Source organism: Carassius carassius, chromosome 34 (assembly GCF_963082965.1).
Source record: "Carassius carassius chromosome 34, fCarCar2.1, whole genome shotgun sequence".
NCBI classification, from domain to species: Eukaryota; Metazoa; Chordata; class Actinopteri; order Cypriniformes; family Cyprinidae; genus Carassius; species Carassius carassius.
The window spans coordinates 16,868,605-16,888,238 of NC_081788.1; the positions used below are offsets into that span (position 1 = coordinate 16,868,605).

The following is a 19,634-nucleotide window of genomic DNA, read 5'->3' on the forward strand; positions in this document are numbered from 1 at the left end:
AAAGACGCAGGTTTAACCTACTTTAGAGGAGTGCTTTGAGGGTGAGGTGAGCTAGTATTAGATACAGGTAGGTAAACAGACAAAAAAAGTAAACTCAAATTTCTGTTCAAAAATGTGGGGTTGGTACAATTTAATGTTTTTGAACGATACATTCAGGCTTACAAAACCGCATTTATTTGCTATAAAAAATAAATAAAATAAAAATTGAAATGCTACAAGGAACTGTATGCTATTTTAATATTTTTTTGATTATATTTATTCCTGTGATGGCAAAGCTGAATTTTATTACTCCAGTCTGCAATGTCACATGATCCTTAAAAATATACATTTTAATGTTGATTTGGTGCTCAAGAAACATTATCATCAACCTTCTACATTGTGAGTAAATCACTCGTATATTTGACTAAATCTTCACTCTGGGTGACTAAATTATGTCTAATATTAGCCAATGGCTAATAAATTCTCAGATTTTACTTGCCAGTGTGCGAGTTGGAGGCTGAATATAAGTTTTGCACAGATTTATTTTCATTCGCCAAACACTGCCTGCCTGAGCGCTTCAGACAGTTTCACTCTCGGTCAAGCGATCTGTGATATTTTTCAGTTCATCTCAATGGATGCGCAGCGCACCTGTGTTTGTGTATTTGGCATACCGTAAACTCTAGTGCGAAGGCACACGACTCGACGTCGCTTTCTCTCAATCACACAAAGTGACAGCGAGAGTCTTACATAAGCAGAATTGATGCGCTACATATAAATGACATATTTATTTAATTGAAATAAATTTTTAAAGTTTTGAATAAATGTCATTCAGCTGCCAATGAGAGCAGATTAACACCATTACGTGCAGAACTACATTTTCTACCACAATTAATCACACACACAAAAAAAGTCAAGTTGGCCTTTCATTCATAAATAAGCTAGACTACAATAAACAACTCACATTTTAACACATACAACCTATTCTGTGTGCAATAAGGGTTAGAAAAGGCAATCATTCTTGTATGATTACATCACAGAAACCCTACATTCAGTCCTGAAAGCCAGTGAAATCATAATCCTAACGCACAACAGATACCAATGCCATTTAAACACTATACCTCTCCATCCTCATCTAGATCTATAAACTTCTCCCAAGGATTTTATTTATATAATGAAATGTCTTGGGAAGTGGCTGATTAAATCGTTCCCGTCTGAAGATTCACTTACTGCCAACTACAGTTTATTTTGTTTGCTTGGTTTTTTTTAGCATGCTTCCATTTTGTGCATGTGTGAGACTTTAAATTGGTGTTAGATTTTGCATCTCTTAGAGGAATGGACACTTGACATCAAAAAGGAACACACACTTCAGGTCACACCATCAATGAAGTGAAAATAAAAGTCACAAGTCTTGAACCCTGATTACCTATTGATTGTTTGATTGCTGCATGTGGCGCAACACACACAGCAGGTGATAAGATAACTATACACACTCTTGCAGTGCCTGTCAACAGGTTCACTAATGGATTTGCACCACTTTTAAAGTGGTCATAAACTGCCTTTATTATTTTGTACTGTTCTCTGAGATCCACTTATAATGTTCTCAAAACAATTTACATCAAAAAATATTTAGAATAATCAGAACTCTCCATTTGAATAGGCCTGGTGGTCTGTAGACTGAAGTATGACTTCTGCTATGATTGGCTAACTGTTGACAGCCTACATCCTTCATAGATGGATGCTCTTATGATTTAGGTTAAAAATGCATTATAGAACATATCAGTACAAATGATCTATAATAACAGACAAAGCAATAGTGACCACATAATAAAAAAAGTTACTCACACTTGTGTGATGCGAAATTTCTGTCAGATCCAACATAGTCGACTTCGCACAGTATCTTTTACTTTCAATCTTTCTGAAAATCCTGTGTTGAATTGTGCCTTGTTTGCAAACAAATTCAAAGTGAAATGAAGTGACCAAAGGACCAAGTTCTTACTGACACGGTCTGGAACTTCAATAACAATAAAGTTCATCCACTCTTTCCTAATGTTGGGATCAGATGGAAGGCAATGCAAAGATTGTACTTTTCTACAGCTTGGCACTGCAAAGCATTTTGTTGTCTTCAGAGCCATCTGTATCATTTGGTTTCTGAGTAGACCTGTGTTTGTCTCTCTCGTTATTTACTTACTACATGTACAAATTGGTGGGCGGGGCTAAACAGGCAGTGATGTAGAAGCAGGTGTTGATCTGAAGTGGTGAGTTTAGCCACATTATTACGTCATAAAGTGGCTCGTTTCACAACCATTTCATTTTGAAAGACTTCAATATAAACAGATTTTAGTCCAAGAAAGTTTTAAATTCTGAACACACAAGATGTTTTAATAGTACAAGTACCGCTTATGTGTCAAAAGATCAAGAGAAATGTTTTTGCCTTTTGATAAGGCTGCATGTGCTGATATTAAACTGCAATGTTTTTACTGACACAAGAGATAATGATCAAGCATTGACCTACACTGTTCCATGTGTCTACTATTGATTATGTAACTCAGCAGAATGTCAGGATCTCTGGGGGTTCAAGTCCCAAAGCTGACCAACTGTCAACCACCTCTTAATCAGACCAAGACAGGATCCGGGCCAGCAGATTAAACACAAACACACAAATATGACATGCCAACAACCTGCACCAGTTGTGCTGCTCTCCAGACAGCGGTCTACCTCTGCGTTAAAGTAGGTCAATATGGTCTCGGCCCGTCTCTCCTTAACTTATCTTGTCTCTTTGTGTCTTCCTGTTAGACTGGCTGTCCTTCATGTTGTGAAGTCACACTACTAAACTTAAAGCAGCTGATTCAAAGCAAAGCTGCATTGGTGCATAGCCACTCCCTTTACCTCAGGTCCATGCAAAATGTCCCAGTCCCCATCTGCCGCCCCTAAAAGAAATGCTGTCACCTCAAAGCAAAACAGCCCCACCCACAATGGCAACACTGGTGTGAATGACTCCGAACATTGTCTTATGAAACATTTTGCAACTTGCTGTTAGTTGAATATTAAAGGAACAGTTAAGATGAAAATGAAAACATCATTTACTCACCCTCATGTTGTTCCAAACCCATATGTCTTGCTTCCAAAAAGACGATAAGCAGAATGACCAACTCAGTCACCCTTCACTTGAATTGCATGGAGAAAAAAAAGATGCAATTAAAGTGAATGGTGACTCAGGCAGCCAGCCTCAAACACTATGCTTAACATCTCATTTTGCAGGACACTGAAGAAAATAAGCTTGGAACAACATATGGGCAATTAAATTAATTTTTAAACTGTCCAATTATTTAATTTAAACGGCATGACCACCACAAATGTTTTCTTCATATTCCAGTGGGTTCTACACACTCCAAATTCACACACTAGATCTTAAAGTCACCTGAAATCATCGTTGGTATAAAAACCACTGTTGTCTCATATGTTCAAGTGGTAAAGTAAATAAGGGGCTATAAAAACTGGTAAAACAAGATACATTTATCCATGACGAACAGGATACGATATAACGTAAGGTGTGTGTATCTTTTGAGCATCCCAGATACCTCAAGTTCATTAGATAATATCTGTATCTTTAGTATGGCTACCAAACCGTGATGCTTTTACATCAAAAATCGTCTTAACGACGATACAAACTTCGTCCGACTGATTAAACGTTTTAAAAATCGTATTTCAGTCGAGGTTGACACGTGGCGAATCGATTATTTCGACGCAAGCCCTTTGTATGTGGAATCTCGCGCGAATGCGTCAAACGTCTCAATTTAATCTACTGAACAAAATCTTGAGCATTGAATATAAATACCCACAAAAGATAAAAGCTAAAAATCAAAAACTATCGCTTAACATCTTAATATAACGGGTCTTTGTGTACGTCGCGCCATCTGCGCTTGAGGCTTTATGTGTTGATAATGAACGCGCTCGCGCCGCACGCTCGTGACTGTCCCGCGCTCACATAGCTGCAACAATAAACGCTGATATAAACACGTTCACGTCAGTATTTTTATTATATATCAAATGTTCAATATAAGATAACGACAATTTCTCAACGATTTTAAACTACCTTCCATCTATCGGCTAGGCTAAGGTGGCTTACTGGCTGAAAGTGGGTTAGGCGGTCACCCCACGCACGTCTAATGTTACACAAAACACGCTCACACGGTGATGTACATCCGCTCAATGCAAGCGCGCTAACCATCCACACTGACCAGCTATTTAGCCAACTCAACAGTTTAAACAAAATACAATTTCCGTGCTCGTACAGAAGAAATGTGTATGTGGATATATATGTCTGTGTGCGGTTTTTACCGAGCTGTCCATCCGTGATGGTCAGGACGATCTCATCCATGAGAAGATAGCGGAATTCAACATCGTCCTCGGCGCAGCGCTCCTTCAGAGCTCGCAGGATCTGGACCTGCGGGTACTCCTGGCTGATCCGCCGGTCTGTGATAAACCACACCCTGGAGCACATGTTTTAGAGCTCGAAGTGCAGAACTTCTGGTAGCTTGCAAACAGAGACACGAAGCAGAAGCCACACAAAGAGCCGCAACACTCTTTATTTATTTTTTTAATCCCAGGTAACAGTCCGGTTTTACCAGATGCGAAATTACGCAACAACACACCTAAAATCGATATTTAACGAACACGCGGTGAGAGGCTGCGGATTTGCCTCCCAAATAACCGAAAGATGATAACGCGCTCCCCCGCTGAGGGGCAACAGTAACTGCCCTCAACACGGGCTAACAAAAGCCTAGCTGCGAAATTCGGGCCTATCGCTTCCTACAATTTAGGCTTCAACGATAAAAACGAAAAAAATCGCAAATAAATGGAGAGCGGGCGGATAAGAGGCTGGATGTTGTTAAGAGAGATGCCCCTGCTGGTCCCCGGTGCTCGCGCTGCTCTCAGCTCTACGCCTCGGCTTTTCCAGCACGCGCTTTGCGTTTACAACTCTTTCCCTCGCGCTCATGGACGGCCCGCACCAGCCAATGAGCGAAAAGGGCTCGCACTCGCATCGGCCAATGGCAGGACAGAGTCCTCACCGCGAACCAATAAGAGACGAGAACAAGAGGAGGCTCGAGATGTCCGCAGGAGCAAATGGGGATGCTGGGGGAGAGTTAGGCAGATCTCTGCAGGAAAGTAATGGGAGTTACCAGATCAGGGTGTTTTTACACCATGCTACCTGATTGGTTGACGTCATAGTGACGTTAGGTTTAGGGGTGGGGTTGGGTTAGGGGGATCATTTAGATTGCATGATTTAGAAACGCCCAGCAGTTTGAAAACACCCACAAGGTGATAAACGCCCACTTTTGCACTGCAGAGACTCGAGCAGAGGGGAAGGGTGACGTATGCGCGCGCTCGCTCTCGCTCTCTTTCTCTCTCTGGTAAGCATATTTTGTGTTGTGTGTAAGCGCGTGGCAGGAATTTCAGCAAGGGAGAGGGGAGGGGAGTCTCCAGGAGCGCGCACTGCCCCCGAACCGGTTCAGACCGGGCGTGGGGAGGTTTGGTTTAGTTTGGATACCAACGCCTCTCGCTCATGCTACGTGTTGAAACGGTTAAAACGGTTGAAGAAAAGAATCCCTGCATGCGTCTGCGAAGCGCATCCTTGCTCTTTTGTGTAGCTCGATCAGCGTAGTGTCGTGGCAACCCCAATAACAAGAAAACACCGAAGATCCTTTTCTTGTCAAGGCAGATGTCGGATATAGATGGCTTGTCAGTCGTCAGTCTGGAAATATGAGTCAATGTACCACAATGCTTTGTTTAATTTCTTATGTGGGTTTAAGACCAAATACATCGACTCTGTACGTGATGCGTCAGGGATGCAGAACCTTTACCAGATCATACCATGACAAATGACCCACATCGGCTTTGTTTACACCCAAAGAGGCAAGGAGAGGAAGAGAGAACAGGCATATACAGATATCATCAAACTTGCAAGTAAATAAAGGAGTTTCAATCAGAAGCCCTCTCTCAGATGAATGGGTGTTCAATTCGTTGTGAAATGTGATCAGTAACGTTCACAGAAATAATAACGATGCAGTAAATCCTAATTTCAGCCTAAAGGACTGTTAGTCACACCCTTATCTCGACCGAACACGTCCATCAACCCCCAGCGCCAAATTCCTTAACCAATCAGCTTTCAAGAAACATTTTCAGGGCGGAACATTTATGGTGTGATTCTCATTAATTATTTCTTTTCTGTAGAAAAACCTGTTTTTATACAGTCTATGGTCGAAACAGACAACATACATTGCGCAGCCTGAATAATGTTTATAAAACTAAGACTACGCGCTTTAATATGATGGATTTTTTTTACTTTTCCTTAAGCAAAAGCTTTGCAACTGCATTACTTCTAAATAATGAAAACTAGAAGACACCAGTGATGTCAGCGACGGAGATGTTAATGTCGTTGTGATGCGATCGTAAGGCGAGTCAATGCTGCCATCCAGTGGTTATTATTAGTATAACATCAACACATGCTTTACATTACTGCCATATTTATTAATACATATAACATGTATTGTCCTAATATTCATTGTGTGTTTATGAGGCTTGTGAGTGTTGTTGAAATGCAACTGAAATGTCACTGAAATCCTTAACACTTGTGATGCTATTTTTTGGGGGTAGTATAAAAAAAGATGTATTTTCTATGTTTATGATATAGTGTCTGTTGTTCAGATTGTTTGGCTTGTACTGTAATTTCTTTCTTGTGACATCATGCAATAAGGCAATGAAAACGAAACATACATTCATCAAATGAACTTTAAATCAGAGCAATTTATTCAATAATTCGAGAACAAGGTTTCTAAACTCTACAGATTCAACTCAACCCTGGAGATGTTGAACATTATTTTACTAATTGCCAGACCACACACATTTCACATTAAAGAAGCTTCTGATCCCCTTTAATTCTTAATTTTGTGTGAGGAAATGAACAGTGGATTAAATATATAAATTTTTAGCAAAGTAACAAAAATGATTATTCCGTATGCCTATAATTTTTTCCCCCTCCCTCTCTGCTGAGTATTAAGCCACACCATCATGAAGGTGTAATGAAACTGCAGTGGAACCTCTATGTGTGATGGTTAATGACAAAATTTCTTTCCTGAAGATAAATTCTGATATTATTACTGTAAATGTCTCAAACAGGCATGCTTTGGTAACATTTTCAGTCACAGCAATCAATCAAAGTGTAAACAATTCAGCTTTCATATTAGCCTTTTACCCATTAACTTGTTCTAAAACATTGGACCTAATTTAAAAAAAAGGATTTCTAATTAAAAGTAAATTTTATTCTGTAATATTTTTCCTAAACAATGCATCTTCATAATGATTTATAAATGATTGATCCTTTAAGGCCTTTTGCTTAATCTAATACCATGTTTACCATCAGAATGTTCACTCAGCAAGACACAAATGTGTGCAAACTCAAACTATTGAACAATCATCTTTTTAAGCTACATTTCATAGGACCTGATGGCAAATGGTTTCTTATTTCGCAAATAAATATCTTCCCCAATGCTTCCCCAGCATGTGCATCAAAAAATTAGACCCATTAAATATGATGTCTCATTTGACCACTAACCAAATATGTTTATATTACATAGGATGATAGCACAAAAAAGCATCAATGAGATAAATACAGAGACTTTTGACATTTAGTCATGAATATTCTTTGTGAACAGAATATACTTTTCTCCTGCTCCTTGAGGTGCAGATGTTGTCAGGTATGCAGTATATTCTGACCCTTCTATTTCCACATCTGCTGCTTTTTGTTATAGTGCAGAGTCTGATATATAAACACTCACGCTCAAACATGAAATCTCTGGCATGCATGAATAGTCAAGACTGCATCTATACAACAAGTAAAAATGCAACTAACACAGTCTACAAAAATAGAAGTGAATTACCATTACAATAATACCTGTCCTCCAGTGAACTTCACTGAACACATTTTCTTTTAAACACAGAATAATTACATTAATAAATAATTACTAGTAATGGGTTCATTGTATTGCAATGCTTTTAAACCAGGTAAATATAAACTAAAGCATACAGGAATATCGCTCCCCGTATTAGCATATTAAAATTGTTCCAGACAGCAAATGCATTTACAAATGAGAAGTTGATTTTGATGTGTAATGGGATTTCATAATGCTTAGAATGTATATTATAGCCTGCTGTGCTTGAGATTTAATGTTTTATTTATTTAAATTTAAAAAGAAAAGTAAAAAAATTAAGAGCTTTCTTATTTTAGCCATCATTTTAAGTTTGTTTAAACGGTGTCCAATATTTAGATTGATCATATTTACCAATGACTGTTGTATTGAGGAGGTATTTTAAGAAAACAGACGGTCAACATCAATAATAATTTTTTGTTTATTTCACGAGTCTCATTTCTTGACTTGAAGAACGACAGGGCGCATGATGATGCTGTCACTGTCTGTTGCTGTGGTGCTGGACTGCTGCACACTGCGAGTAATGGGTCCTCCTACTCTCTCTCTCAACCTCAGAGACAAACGGTCATCTCTTCTGGGCTGTATCTTTATATCACCCACTCTCTGCTCCAATTTTCTTCCTAAAACATGTACTCGAACACCTGGCTCCTGAGAGTTTACCTGAGCGACAGATGAGAGAACTATCTGTTTTGAAGCCAGCTGTGGCATAAAGCCACTCTTTGAAATAGGCTTGCTTTTTTTACTAGACTGAACCACAGATGTTGATAGAACTGTAGATCTTTTAAGCCTAAAATCATGAGTGGTTTCAACTGCTAAATTTTGCTTGATGATCTGATTCTTTGTTATTGTTTTTGGCCCATGGTCTGACCCTTGTGGCTTTGCGCTCAAATTTGCAAGTTGTCTGCGAAGGCTCCCGTTGTTCTCCTGTGCTGAAACAATGCTGAGTGTGCTTTTTTTGGAGTTTCTACTGGTTGGTCTCATAGGGCAGCTAAAAGCTACGTGTTTCTTTAAACTAGCATTGTAAGTAAACTCTCTCCTACAGTGAGGACATGCAAAAATGCCCAGGTCATCCTGAGCAAAAGCCTTTCTTCCCCCAGCAGGTCTACCCCTTTGCACCAGCTGAGGTTTCTTCTTATTCAGGATACGCATTTTTATCTTAATTGGTGATTCGTGAAAGTTAAATTTTTTTGGTTGTCCAACCTTTTGAGAGAGATTCTGCTTACTGTTAACAATCCTTGCAGTTGATAACACCCCATTTTGCACTTTTGCAAACTGCTTAAGTGGTATAGGGTTCTTTTTAGGAGTGTATCGCTTCTTGTCACTAGCATTAGCACAAGCTAAGATGTGCTTGTGCAGTTCAGGCATGTTGTCAAAGCTCTTACCACACTTGGTGCAACGAATGGCTGTGCTGAAGGTCTGAGGGATGTTGTGGGTGGTAAAGTTGGTGGCCGATGCTGCTGTTGTCCCAGTTGGTGTGTGATTGTGGTATGGAAAAGGAGGCGGTTTAAAACTTGGGTAATGTTGGTTAATGCCTAGACGTACAACTTGGCCTTTTGATTTGACTGCTCCTGATGCCATGATTTTTATTGTTGTGAACAGCTCCTCAGAAGTGTTGTCCAAGGCATCCTTCTCTGCTTCTGAGGTTGTGTTGTCAGATTCTTGCTTAATTTCAGTGATTGGGAGGCCTGGATCAATCATGTCAGTTTTGGGACTGTTGTGGTTTTCAGGTCTTAACTTTCCATGTACTGCTTCGGTGTGTGAGGACTCTTGACCAGGATGGAGATCTCGCTGATGCTGTTCCAAGTTGCAGAGAAAAGCAAATTCCTTGGAACATGTTTTACAAACATAAATTTTACCAATGCCATGATAACTGGATCGGTGCTCCAGCAAACCTGCGTCACTCTCGAACAACTGCACACAAAATTCACATTTATAGGGCCACTCCTTTGAGTGCTCACCTACATGTTGACTAAGAATCTTCATGGACTGGAAAGACTGTTCACAAACATTGCACATGAAGTTCTTGCAAAAAGGATGCAAGGGAGATGATTCTTCTTCAACTTTGTTTTCCTGCTTGGAAAAATCAGAGGACTGGACATTTTCTTGTCCATTCTCATTGCTCTCTGACTCAACAACATTGGTGGAAGCAGTCAGAGTCAATGTACCATCTGTAGAACTTTTTGACTGCTCTGTAGATGCCAACTGTTTGGAGGTTTCAGGTAGTAGGGTGGTGTCAGGACTCAGAAATTGTGGCTCAGATGGGACATAAAGTTCTTGCTGTAATGCATCAACAGGAATTTGATCTGAGAGGCATTGAACCGAATTATGCTGGAGAGCTGGAAGAATATTTTCTGTAGATTGCACTTCAACTGTATACTCTATAACAACAGTGTTTGGAGGAAAAGCCAAGGACGTGATGTTGGACTGGTTAACAGGCAGAGATGGAGAAAATATCTGTGCATCAGAAGCTAACACAGAGTCTACAACCAATGTTCTTTGAGCTAGTTCACATACAGCAGGATCAGCAACCCAGTGAGAGCTTTGTAAATTTAGTGAAGGGACTGCATGTATAAGGGTTTCCAGACCTCCAGGAGCAGAGGACCCCCAGTCAGGGATTGTAACTTTTGTATCTCCCTGTGAAAGATGTACCGGATTATCAGCACACTCTTCTACACACCCTGTGGGTGGTTCATTGTCAGATACCACGAAAGCTGAATGAAGAGTTTGAACGTCCTGAGTGGGTTCCACTGTGGGAGTCGAGAGAAAGGATACAAAAGTTGGAGGTGAAGGTGAACTCTGAGGTGAAGGGACTGGGGTAGCTGTATGGATACTGACAGGAGCGAGCAATGGAGGGGTTGGACTGATTGAAGTAGGAGGAAGAGCCAACTCGAACAAAAACTTTTCAGGTTTTGGTGGACCTGCATCAGACACTGCCACGACTGCAAGATTTGTTATGTCAGGGACGCTGAGGACACCTGCAGTAGCTGGACCTTCAACTGAAGGAATGTCTACCCCACCATACTCATTCATAAGCACCTTCTGAAGCATACTAGAGTTAGGTTTAATCTTCCTTAAACCAGGCTGACTGAGGTAGACTCCAGCTAAGTCACAGTCTAAACTCTTTCCACTAATACTTAAGTCCAGAATGGACTCTGCTAAGGCATTGCTGCTCTCTCGCTTAACCACAGAATTTGAGAGGTCCAGTGGCTGTTGATTACAGGAGTTTCCACCAGTTCTTGATACAGAGCAGTCCAACGGTAAGATTGGTTCCTGCATTGGAGCTCCATCAGAGCTGTTACCGGGTGAATTCAAAGGCTCAGGTTCCTCTTTGGCCAAGAGGCTCAACCCATGGCTCTCCAACTTTGACTTCCTGGCATTTGTAGAATCCTGATCTTGCTTTTTTATATTCACATCAGGGGTTTGCTGTGGTGAGCTGGGAGGGGAGGTTGTCCTTCTCTTAAATCTAGTTGTTGTTTCAGGTAAAACAGTCAGGAAAATGGGAGGACCAAGTTTGTGGTCATCAGCAATCAGTGTAAATGCTGGTTTACTGCGATCCTGATTCTGAACGATCTGCTTGAGTTGAGGAGACAGATAGATTGTTTTTTCCTTGTGAAAGGCCACTGTCTCAATGCACTGAGTTAAATGAGCAGTGACCAGCGGAGCTCCAGATGTAGGGGACAGTGTCAAGGATGACAAGGAAGACGAGGAGGTACTCGAGATGGATTCAGACTCTAATTCTGTTTTTATTTGTGGGAGTAAAGGTGGGGTAGAAGTCCTACGTCTGGCTGAGGACTGCCCAGACAGGTCAGAGGTAAAACTGCTAGTACTGGTTTCTGATTTAAGAGCTTGTGTAATTTGAGCTGGACTTATTATAACAGCATTTAATCCTATCACAGCAGAGCTGCCAGAGTTCATCTCAATCACCTCGCAGTTACTTATGGCACTTGTTGAGACAATTTTCCCATCTATGTAGAAGCTGAGATTCTCTGAAATGTTACTGGAGATGTCAACCATGTACTCCCTTTCCTGATCAATGTCCTCTGCACACTGTGAGATAGCAGTATGGTTGTCTTGTGCCTTCTCAACAAGCTGCTGTCCTTCAGGGTCTTCAATGATTCTGACCTTCTTATAAACTCCTCTAGGAAGAAGATGGTACTCATGGATCCTGCGTTGATGTCTCCTTAGACTAGTATGAGACCTAAATGTTTTTTTGCAGTACTTGCAGACATATGAGGATTTGACATCACTGTTTTTATTATACTTTTGTTCACCATCAGCTGCATTAATACATTTGTTTGGCTCTGGGTTCTGTGATGTTGTTTTCAAAGGTTCAGCACTGCCAGGCATATTCTGACTGGCAGTGCAAGGGGCACCTGTCAGATCATCTGTCTTCCTATATCGATTATCATGTCTTTTCTCATGCCTCCGACGACTTAACAATGTACTGAAATTTCTTCTGCAGCGACTGGATTTAAACCGTTGTGTGTGGCAGGTTGAAAGAGCATGTGTTTGTATGTGACGGTGTAGGCCTTGACAACTCGCAATCCTTCTCTCACAGTGAGGACAGGGTAATTCACCCTGGGGTTTACTACCCGGGTCAAGGTCACCCTTAGTGCCATTTAAAGGTAACTCAGTCCCATAATCCTGTTCTATCATTCCAACATGCTCAGTCTCACTTGTCTGACAGGCTTGATTTTGATTAGCTAGATTTTGGGACACAGGCTGGCTTGCATTCTGTTTGTCTTTGCAGTCCATCTTCACATCTGTTTCTCCTTTTATTCCTTTTTCTACCTCTCCCCCTTCTGGCTCCGAGGTGCTATGAAGTACCATTTCATCTTGGGCATCTTGAACCTCGGGCTGCTGGAGAAAAACCTCTGATGGCATACTAGGCCTCTCCTCTTCCACAACTGAAACACATGAACATGCTCGACACAATGAAGAATTTTTATTTGCTAAAAAACACAAAACAATAACTATATTAATATATCTACTATGTGCAGTATTGTCCATCATAGGTCTCATACATTTCTAAATGTACTAAATGAAGATAAATAATAATAACTTACTGTCATCTGATTTCCACATCTCTTAACTTCCCTCTCCAATGTTTCTTCTGGGGTGTAAAAGAGGCCCCCTGTTGGCTGTGGGGAACATAAATGCAGTAATATTTTTTGACAATTTCTATGATGTAATTTTAGAATTTACCACTCAACGAAAACAATTACTTAAAATAACAAAGCATAAAGGATATCTTTATTAAAATTACACAGTTTGTTTAGTAGAATTTGTTTTTGTGCAAGATAATTAATTAATTGGGTGAGAGAGAGTGCAGTTGCTGATTCATGGCATGCTGCAATGTCATCTTAAACTAACCAAACTCACATAATTGCAATATTACTTATTTTCATGTCTGAAAATTAGTAAACAAAGGTTAATGAATTAATATTTACATTACGTGATTATAATGTAAAATAATAATAATCATAAAACATTCTCCCAAGAACACCCAAGAACACTGCCCTTCAACGATCAATAATTATCAATAATGTAAACAGAAAAACATTTACATGTTAATTGTAATATGGTTATTTATAAGTTTAACCAATTTAAAATTAGTTAGGGTGTAATTGTTGTAAATTATTGTAAAAGTCCACTGTCATCGTGAGATTAAATAGAAGTCTCAATTTACGATTACGATTTGTGATCATGTTAATGGATATAAAATGACAGGCAAAACATCCAACGTGTTTTCATTTGGTGTTACAACCTACCCCACACTGGAATAAACATTTGATGATTAAACACAAAAGAAAGTGAGCTCCTGAGGTTCATTTGGAGTCCACCTGTAAGACTGTGGAGGTGTGGGTGGGGTCAGATAAACTTACCTAAGCTAATATTAAATCATCTCACTTTACAGACGTGTCTTAGGGTCACAGGGCGTTTTATCTGAGAATTTATCAACACAAATTTAGTAACAGGATCAGACACAACTCATTGTATGCGATGCTCAATAAATAACGTAATGCACTCATAACTGCCGCATACCCGCTGTACATATGCGGAGAATCGATTTACCATGCAGCGGTTGTTTATGATATCAGGCATATTAAGATTTATAGGCTACATGTGCGCAAATAATTAACGCACTAACACAACATGAATGCATGGTATAAGCGAATAGATTAAACTGTTTAAAACGGGAATAATCGCGTAAAAACATCTACTCTACAGTCAGGGAGCACATGTTGCGGGTGTCTGACAGCCCTTAAAAATAAGACAAACCCTGTTTGGCAATGTCGCTGAGCGTCACTGGCAGAGACACACGACACATTTCTCGTTAAAGTGCTTCGACATCCATTTTGTTAGTGCTCCTATATATCGCTTTGATTTTACGTCGTAATTACGTGCAAAAATAATAAAAATACATACATGGTTAGTCTCAGGGCTAACTCTCAGACAACATAAACGACTGACATCGCAAAGCTTCAGCGAGCCATTTTATGCCACATGATTTTGATTTGGTATGACCTTTGGTCTCCGCATTAAATTGGCTATTCCTGTGAATTGCTTACCAGCTTTGTTGTGACGCTTCGCTGTTTGAGTCTGGTGGGCACGCGCAGGACGCTCGCTACTGCAGACTTCACTGATGACAAGGCGCATGTGCGAGATCTCTGCACCTGTATAGTTACATACAGTGACATATTACACGTAAAGCACAGGGACAACAGATTTAAGATTTTCTTTAACTGCATGGACTCAGGGATGATGTTTTATTGACTAGAGGTCTAGAAGTATATTTTGTTTGGAAAACTGCTGTATGATAAGGTCACTTAAGTGATAAGTTTAAATGCATGAACATTTTTTTACTTTTTAAAAAAGGTATATATTAGCCTAGTAACATTCCCTCAAAGAAACAACAAACTCCTCAAGATTATCCAGGTATTGCATCTAAATGATTGTCATTAATACATATTATTAATGTTTTTAAGCATCTAATGTAGGCTATATAATCACAAATGTATATAGCCTATTTGTTTTAAATTTGTTTATTTGTATATAAATGTAAATAGTTTTATTTATTATAAATTATAAATAATATACACAATAGGAAAACCTTTATGCAAATTGTGTAAATCATATTTTATGCAAATTGTGCAAATCAAAAATCATTTTCAGTAAATGCATTCCAAATTAGACAACACCCACGATTTGCTGTTTTCATCATCCACTCTGTCACATGACAGCCTCACTGTAGATAGAGACAATAGATTTCTGCAGAAACAAAGCATACTTCCAACTAAAAAAATATATATATGTTCTAAGAATGTTTTGCTAATGTTCTCGCTCTAAACGTCCAGTTACTTTTTTTGTATTATTTATTATATTTACTTATTCTTCTTCTTATTATCACTTATTATTCCAAAACGGTTTTGTTCTGCTTATGAGAATGTTAAAGGAACATTCAATTTTAGCATTTTGCAAACATTATAGGTGTAGCCTATGTTCTCTGAAACCAGAACAAAAATGTTTCTAAAAAATCATTCCATGAACGATGTATGAATAGATAAATAGTAATGCATGTAATTAATAATAATATAATATAAATAATCCATGTTTTTGTACTACTGTTTTAAGAACCTTAATATAGACCAAATAATTTTGAACGTACATTCTGTTACTGAACTTATGTTCACAACTTTAAAAGAACATTGTCAGGACATTGGCCAAAGTTCTGAAAATGTGCCCTGCTTGGACTTCTATAACTTACTACCCCGATCCCTTATTTAAATGTAAAGCTATATTTATAAAGTTTTCACTCAATGAATATCAAAGGAGCACAGTGTTTTATTGCCAATATGTGTGTTCATGTTTGTGTAATATAGGCCTACCTGAAAACCACGGAAGAGGTTTGTGCTTGCTCTCATATATATATATATATATATATATATATATATATATGTATAATATTTAGAATCAATGCCTTAATGGTAAATATCAGGAATGTTTCGTTGCAGTCTGTCCAGTTCCAAAACCTACTTTCCTGTAGTTATTACGAGTGACAACTAGAGGTCGCAGTGTCCCAATTTTTACTGAAAAGTGATGCATTAATCAAGAGCTCGCATTGTGTCTCCATAACTAGGGATATGCTTATTATATGTTTGATAGGATATTTAGAGAGACATAAGAGAAGCCGCTGGATCACTTCTCAAACTGACATCTGATATGTTTGTGTTGGTGTATGTTTATGCATGTGATTGTTTCTGTCAACAAGTAGGACCCTGGGTCACATTTTTGTCTAAAGAGGAGTGAGATAAAAGTCTGCAGCAGGCCCGGCTCCAGATATGAGATGAAGGGTGGGCCAAGTGATATTCCTTGGGGGATGAGGGGTAGTTGTGGGTATAACAAGAATGGTGTTACATTAACACTAGACTTGCTGCTGTAGTTGGTGTTACACCGTGTTTGGTTATACACTGATTACATTACATGCCCACCATGGCACCCCCCATGTGGAGCCAGGCATGAGTCCGCAGTAGGCCTTTATTGTGAAATCACAGGACCTATACGAGCACATGGGCCATCTGTGGAATGTATAGGCCTGCTTTTGGTATCTGTGGTCAGCAGGTTTCTGTTCTATTCAACAATCACCCTTGACAGAACTGTCACATTACTCTGCATTAATCTTCACCTACTCGTCCTTCATCTGTGTGTTGTCCCGCTCTTATTCCATCATCTGCCTTCCACCCTCAGACTCTCACCATCATACTAAATTTTATTTGTGTAAGAGTGAGCCAAAAGAATGTGCCATGCATATTCTCTCATGTTAACGAGTGAGATTATGCGTGACCTCAACGCCCATGGCTATGGATACTGTGTACTGAGCTTAAAAAAAAGCATCACAGTATCTGCCCTCTATCACTTTTATTTTATTTCATTGCTCAGAAGATTTTAGTTCTTAACATAGAAAAAATAAAAAACGAATTTTAAGTTATTACAGAGTTAAACAAAATTATTAATCTAGATACTGCTTATTTAAATACAACCCATTTGTACAACATTTCTTTCAACATGAATCAAATAGTAGGGAAATACTCCACAGTTTCAAAACAATATGACCATATGTATTTATTTGATAAGCCTGACTCAAAAATTTGTGGAATAAAGCAAGATATTTCTTGAATCTGTGAAACGTCAGTTTTCAGCCAGATTCCATCTGCATTTCCACTGAATTCCAACATAGAAGTGAAGCTGTGAGAAATCTTCTGTGCAGAAATACACAGCGCTGATCAATTTATGAGATAATGACTGCATCCTAGATCAGAACAGAGACTGTAAGATCATTGTGGCACCAAAGGGAATAGCAAACATAACAACTGCTTCCAAGGTTTTTATTAAATTTTTTTTTTTTTTTTTTTACAAAACTAGTTATCTTGGATTTTTAGTAAATGATCTCCAGAAAACCAATAGGATGATTTACCATGATTTGTAATTTGGTATTTTATACAGTGTATATATAAATACAATTTACATAAATGAAGTGTTCTCCATTAAATGCAATTGTCACACAATAAACATTGTGGTGTGGGGTTTTGTGCGTAGGTTGCTAAAGGATTTGTCTCAAACAAACAGTTTTTGCTCAGCAAGAGCAAACATGTAATTTCCCATTATTTCTTTTCTAACAATTTCATTCATGCGCTGAAAACCCAGACATGAACGCAGAAAAATCTACAGGACTCATATCATTGCGGTAGATATATGTTTGTGCCAACTACTGACCATTGCCACACACACACACACACACACATACACACACACACACACAGACAGACGTACTAAACAATGGGCACTTCTAAACTGCCATTAATCTCACACAATACATGTTCCGTCTACATGGCAACAACAACTGCTTAACAAAAGAGAGGGAGTAAGACTTACATATCACTGAACACCAGATGTGAACTAAACAGCCTCCATCCTGACACCCATCCAACACACACATACACATGCTAACACATCCACACACACCCAGCTCAGCTGTCCAATAAATTCAAATGTCAGCCTGGCTCCTGACATCAGCTTCTCGTGTATTGTACATTTAGATGGCATTTAACCCCACCAACCCCCACCCACTACATGTATATAGTACCCTTTAATCTGAATGATTACATTAACTCACACACATTCAATTTACACATTCACAAATGAAGTGAAGATTGTAAAGATGGAGCCTTTTTTTTTCTCTGGAGAAATTTCTGAGAACCAGATAGTGAAAAAGCTCCATTTAACTCCATTGATGCTTATTTTTCACTCATTACAGTCTAGGAGAAATAACTTTGATACAGTGATTTTTGTCTACTATAGGGAAATGAGATCCTCACAATAACCATGAAACAAATATATATTTTATATAAATATATTTATTTTATTAACATTTATTTATTTGTGATTTTTACAGAAGCCGCAGAGAGGAATGAGACAAGATAATGTAAAAAAAAAAATCAAATATACATGATTAAGGATTAACTGTAGTGTTTATAGTTTAGCATGCATGTATACATCTGTGTTTGTGTTAGCAGGACTTCATAGGATTGTCCAAGGGTTTGTGTTCCCTATTTTCTGCAGGCATTTATTCAGTCTACCTAATCTGCTTACAAACCTTTGATGTCACTTTGCTAAATTGTGTGTATATTTGTTTTTCAGTGTGTGTGCATATCCAGACATTGTTTTTGTGTTCTGGCACTTCTGGGTCTCCTTTGTGTTCATGTGAGTGTACATAAAGGCTTTTACTGGTCAGGAATTGCCCCTTCTCACTAGCAATGTAGAAATTATTGTATCACAAACAAACTGTTATAAAGATCAGACTGTGAGCAGGACGTCAGAGTGGGACTCACACTAAAAGAGTCCATTGTTCATACCTAGAGAGACAGAGAGAGTAACAACTACTACTGCCTAAAACCACATTCAGCCTCATACATGCTCACTAACAAAAACACACGCAGAAATGACTTTCATCATGTACGTGATTAGAGGGCTTTCAATTAATAAACAGAGAATGAGATATTTATAGATATTTTTAAAAATTATTTTTGTAAATTATCAATGCTGGAGGACTAATCTCAAGACCAAAATAAGCAAACCACAATTAAACTATAACATAGGTATAGTGCATGCATATTAAATATTAACATGTTCCACTAATATTTGGCAAGCAGAAAGTGTACAAAATGATATATTTTAAAATTTGTATATATTTTTTAATTTTATATTTATAAATTTGCTCAAAAAGTTATGTGTGTATTATATTTCTTTACAATGACTTGCACTTAATTTTTATATTTTGTTTTCTTATCAATGGACGAAGACACTCAAGTACAACAGATCATGTGATTTTCGCTTCTTGGCTCATTTCGAGTCGGACATTCAATGATTTTAGTGATTTGTTACTTGAGACTCACTCAGACTTTGCTCTGGGCTGTGTTTTCCAAAAGCATTGTAAGTGTAAGAAAATCACAGAGATTATTTGTGCCAAGGGTTTCTACGATCTATTTAGTTTTCATAGGAAGCTTGAGATACGCCATTTTAATTAAACATAACAAGGTCAAAAAATACAATTAAGCATGGAGAATCACGATCAATAAAATCTATAGTATGTTTACAAAATAGTTGAATTTT

The 19,634-nt window shown here is 38.5% G+C and overlaps 2 protein-coding genes across 6 annotated transcripts in view; both read right to left on the reverse strand.

Annotated features, from left to right (window-relative positions):
- The window catches only part of LOC132114516 (beta-citrylglutamate synthase B), a 26,748-nt gene extending 21,705 nt beyond the window's left edge, over positions 1–5,043 (reverse strand). For 2 of the 4 annotated variants that reach the window (XM_059522670.1, XM_059522672.1), the window contains exon 1: positions 4,318–5,042. In XM_059522670.1, coding sequence (XP_059378653.1) covers positions 4,318–4,480 — 163 coding nt within the window. In that variant the 5' untranslated portion in view covers positions 4,481–5,042. Of the gene's footprint in view, positions 1–4,317 lie in introns of all 4 variants that reach the window. The other 2 variants (XM_059522671.1, XM_059522673.1) reach the window with 2 other exon arrangements.
- Positions 5,044–8,367: 3,324 nt separating this feature from the next.
- LOC132114515 (PR domain zinc finger protein 2-like) lies at positions 8,368–14,616 on the reverse strand. 2 transcript variants are annotated; one of them, XM_059522668.1, is made up of 3 exons: positions 14,537–14,616; positions 13,031–13,105; positions 8,368–12,871 (listed from the first exon to the last, which is right to left on the reverse strand). In XM_059522668.1, exons 2-3 carry the CDS (start codon positions 13,047–13,049, stop codon positions 8,400–8,402), a joined length of 4,491 nt encoding a protein of 1,496 aa, XP_059378651.1. In that variant the 5' UTR covers positions 13,050–13,105; positions 14,537–14,616; the 3' UTR covers positions 8,368–8,399. The 2 variants fall into 2 exon arrangements, with proteins under 2 accessions (XP_059378651.1, XP_059378652.1); XM_059522669.1 differs by lacking the exon at positions 14,537–14,616 and adding an exon at positions 14,394–14,513.
- Between the last annotated feature and the right edge of the window lie 5,018 nt (positions 14,617–19,634).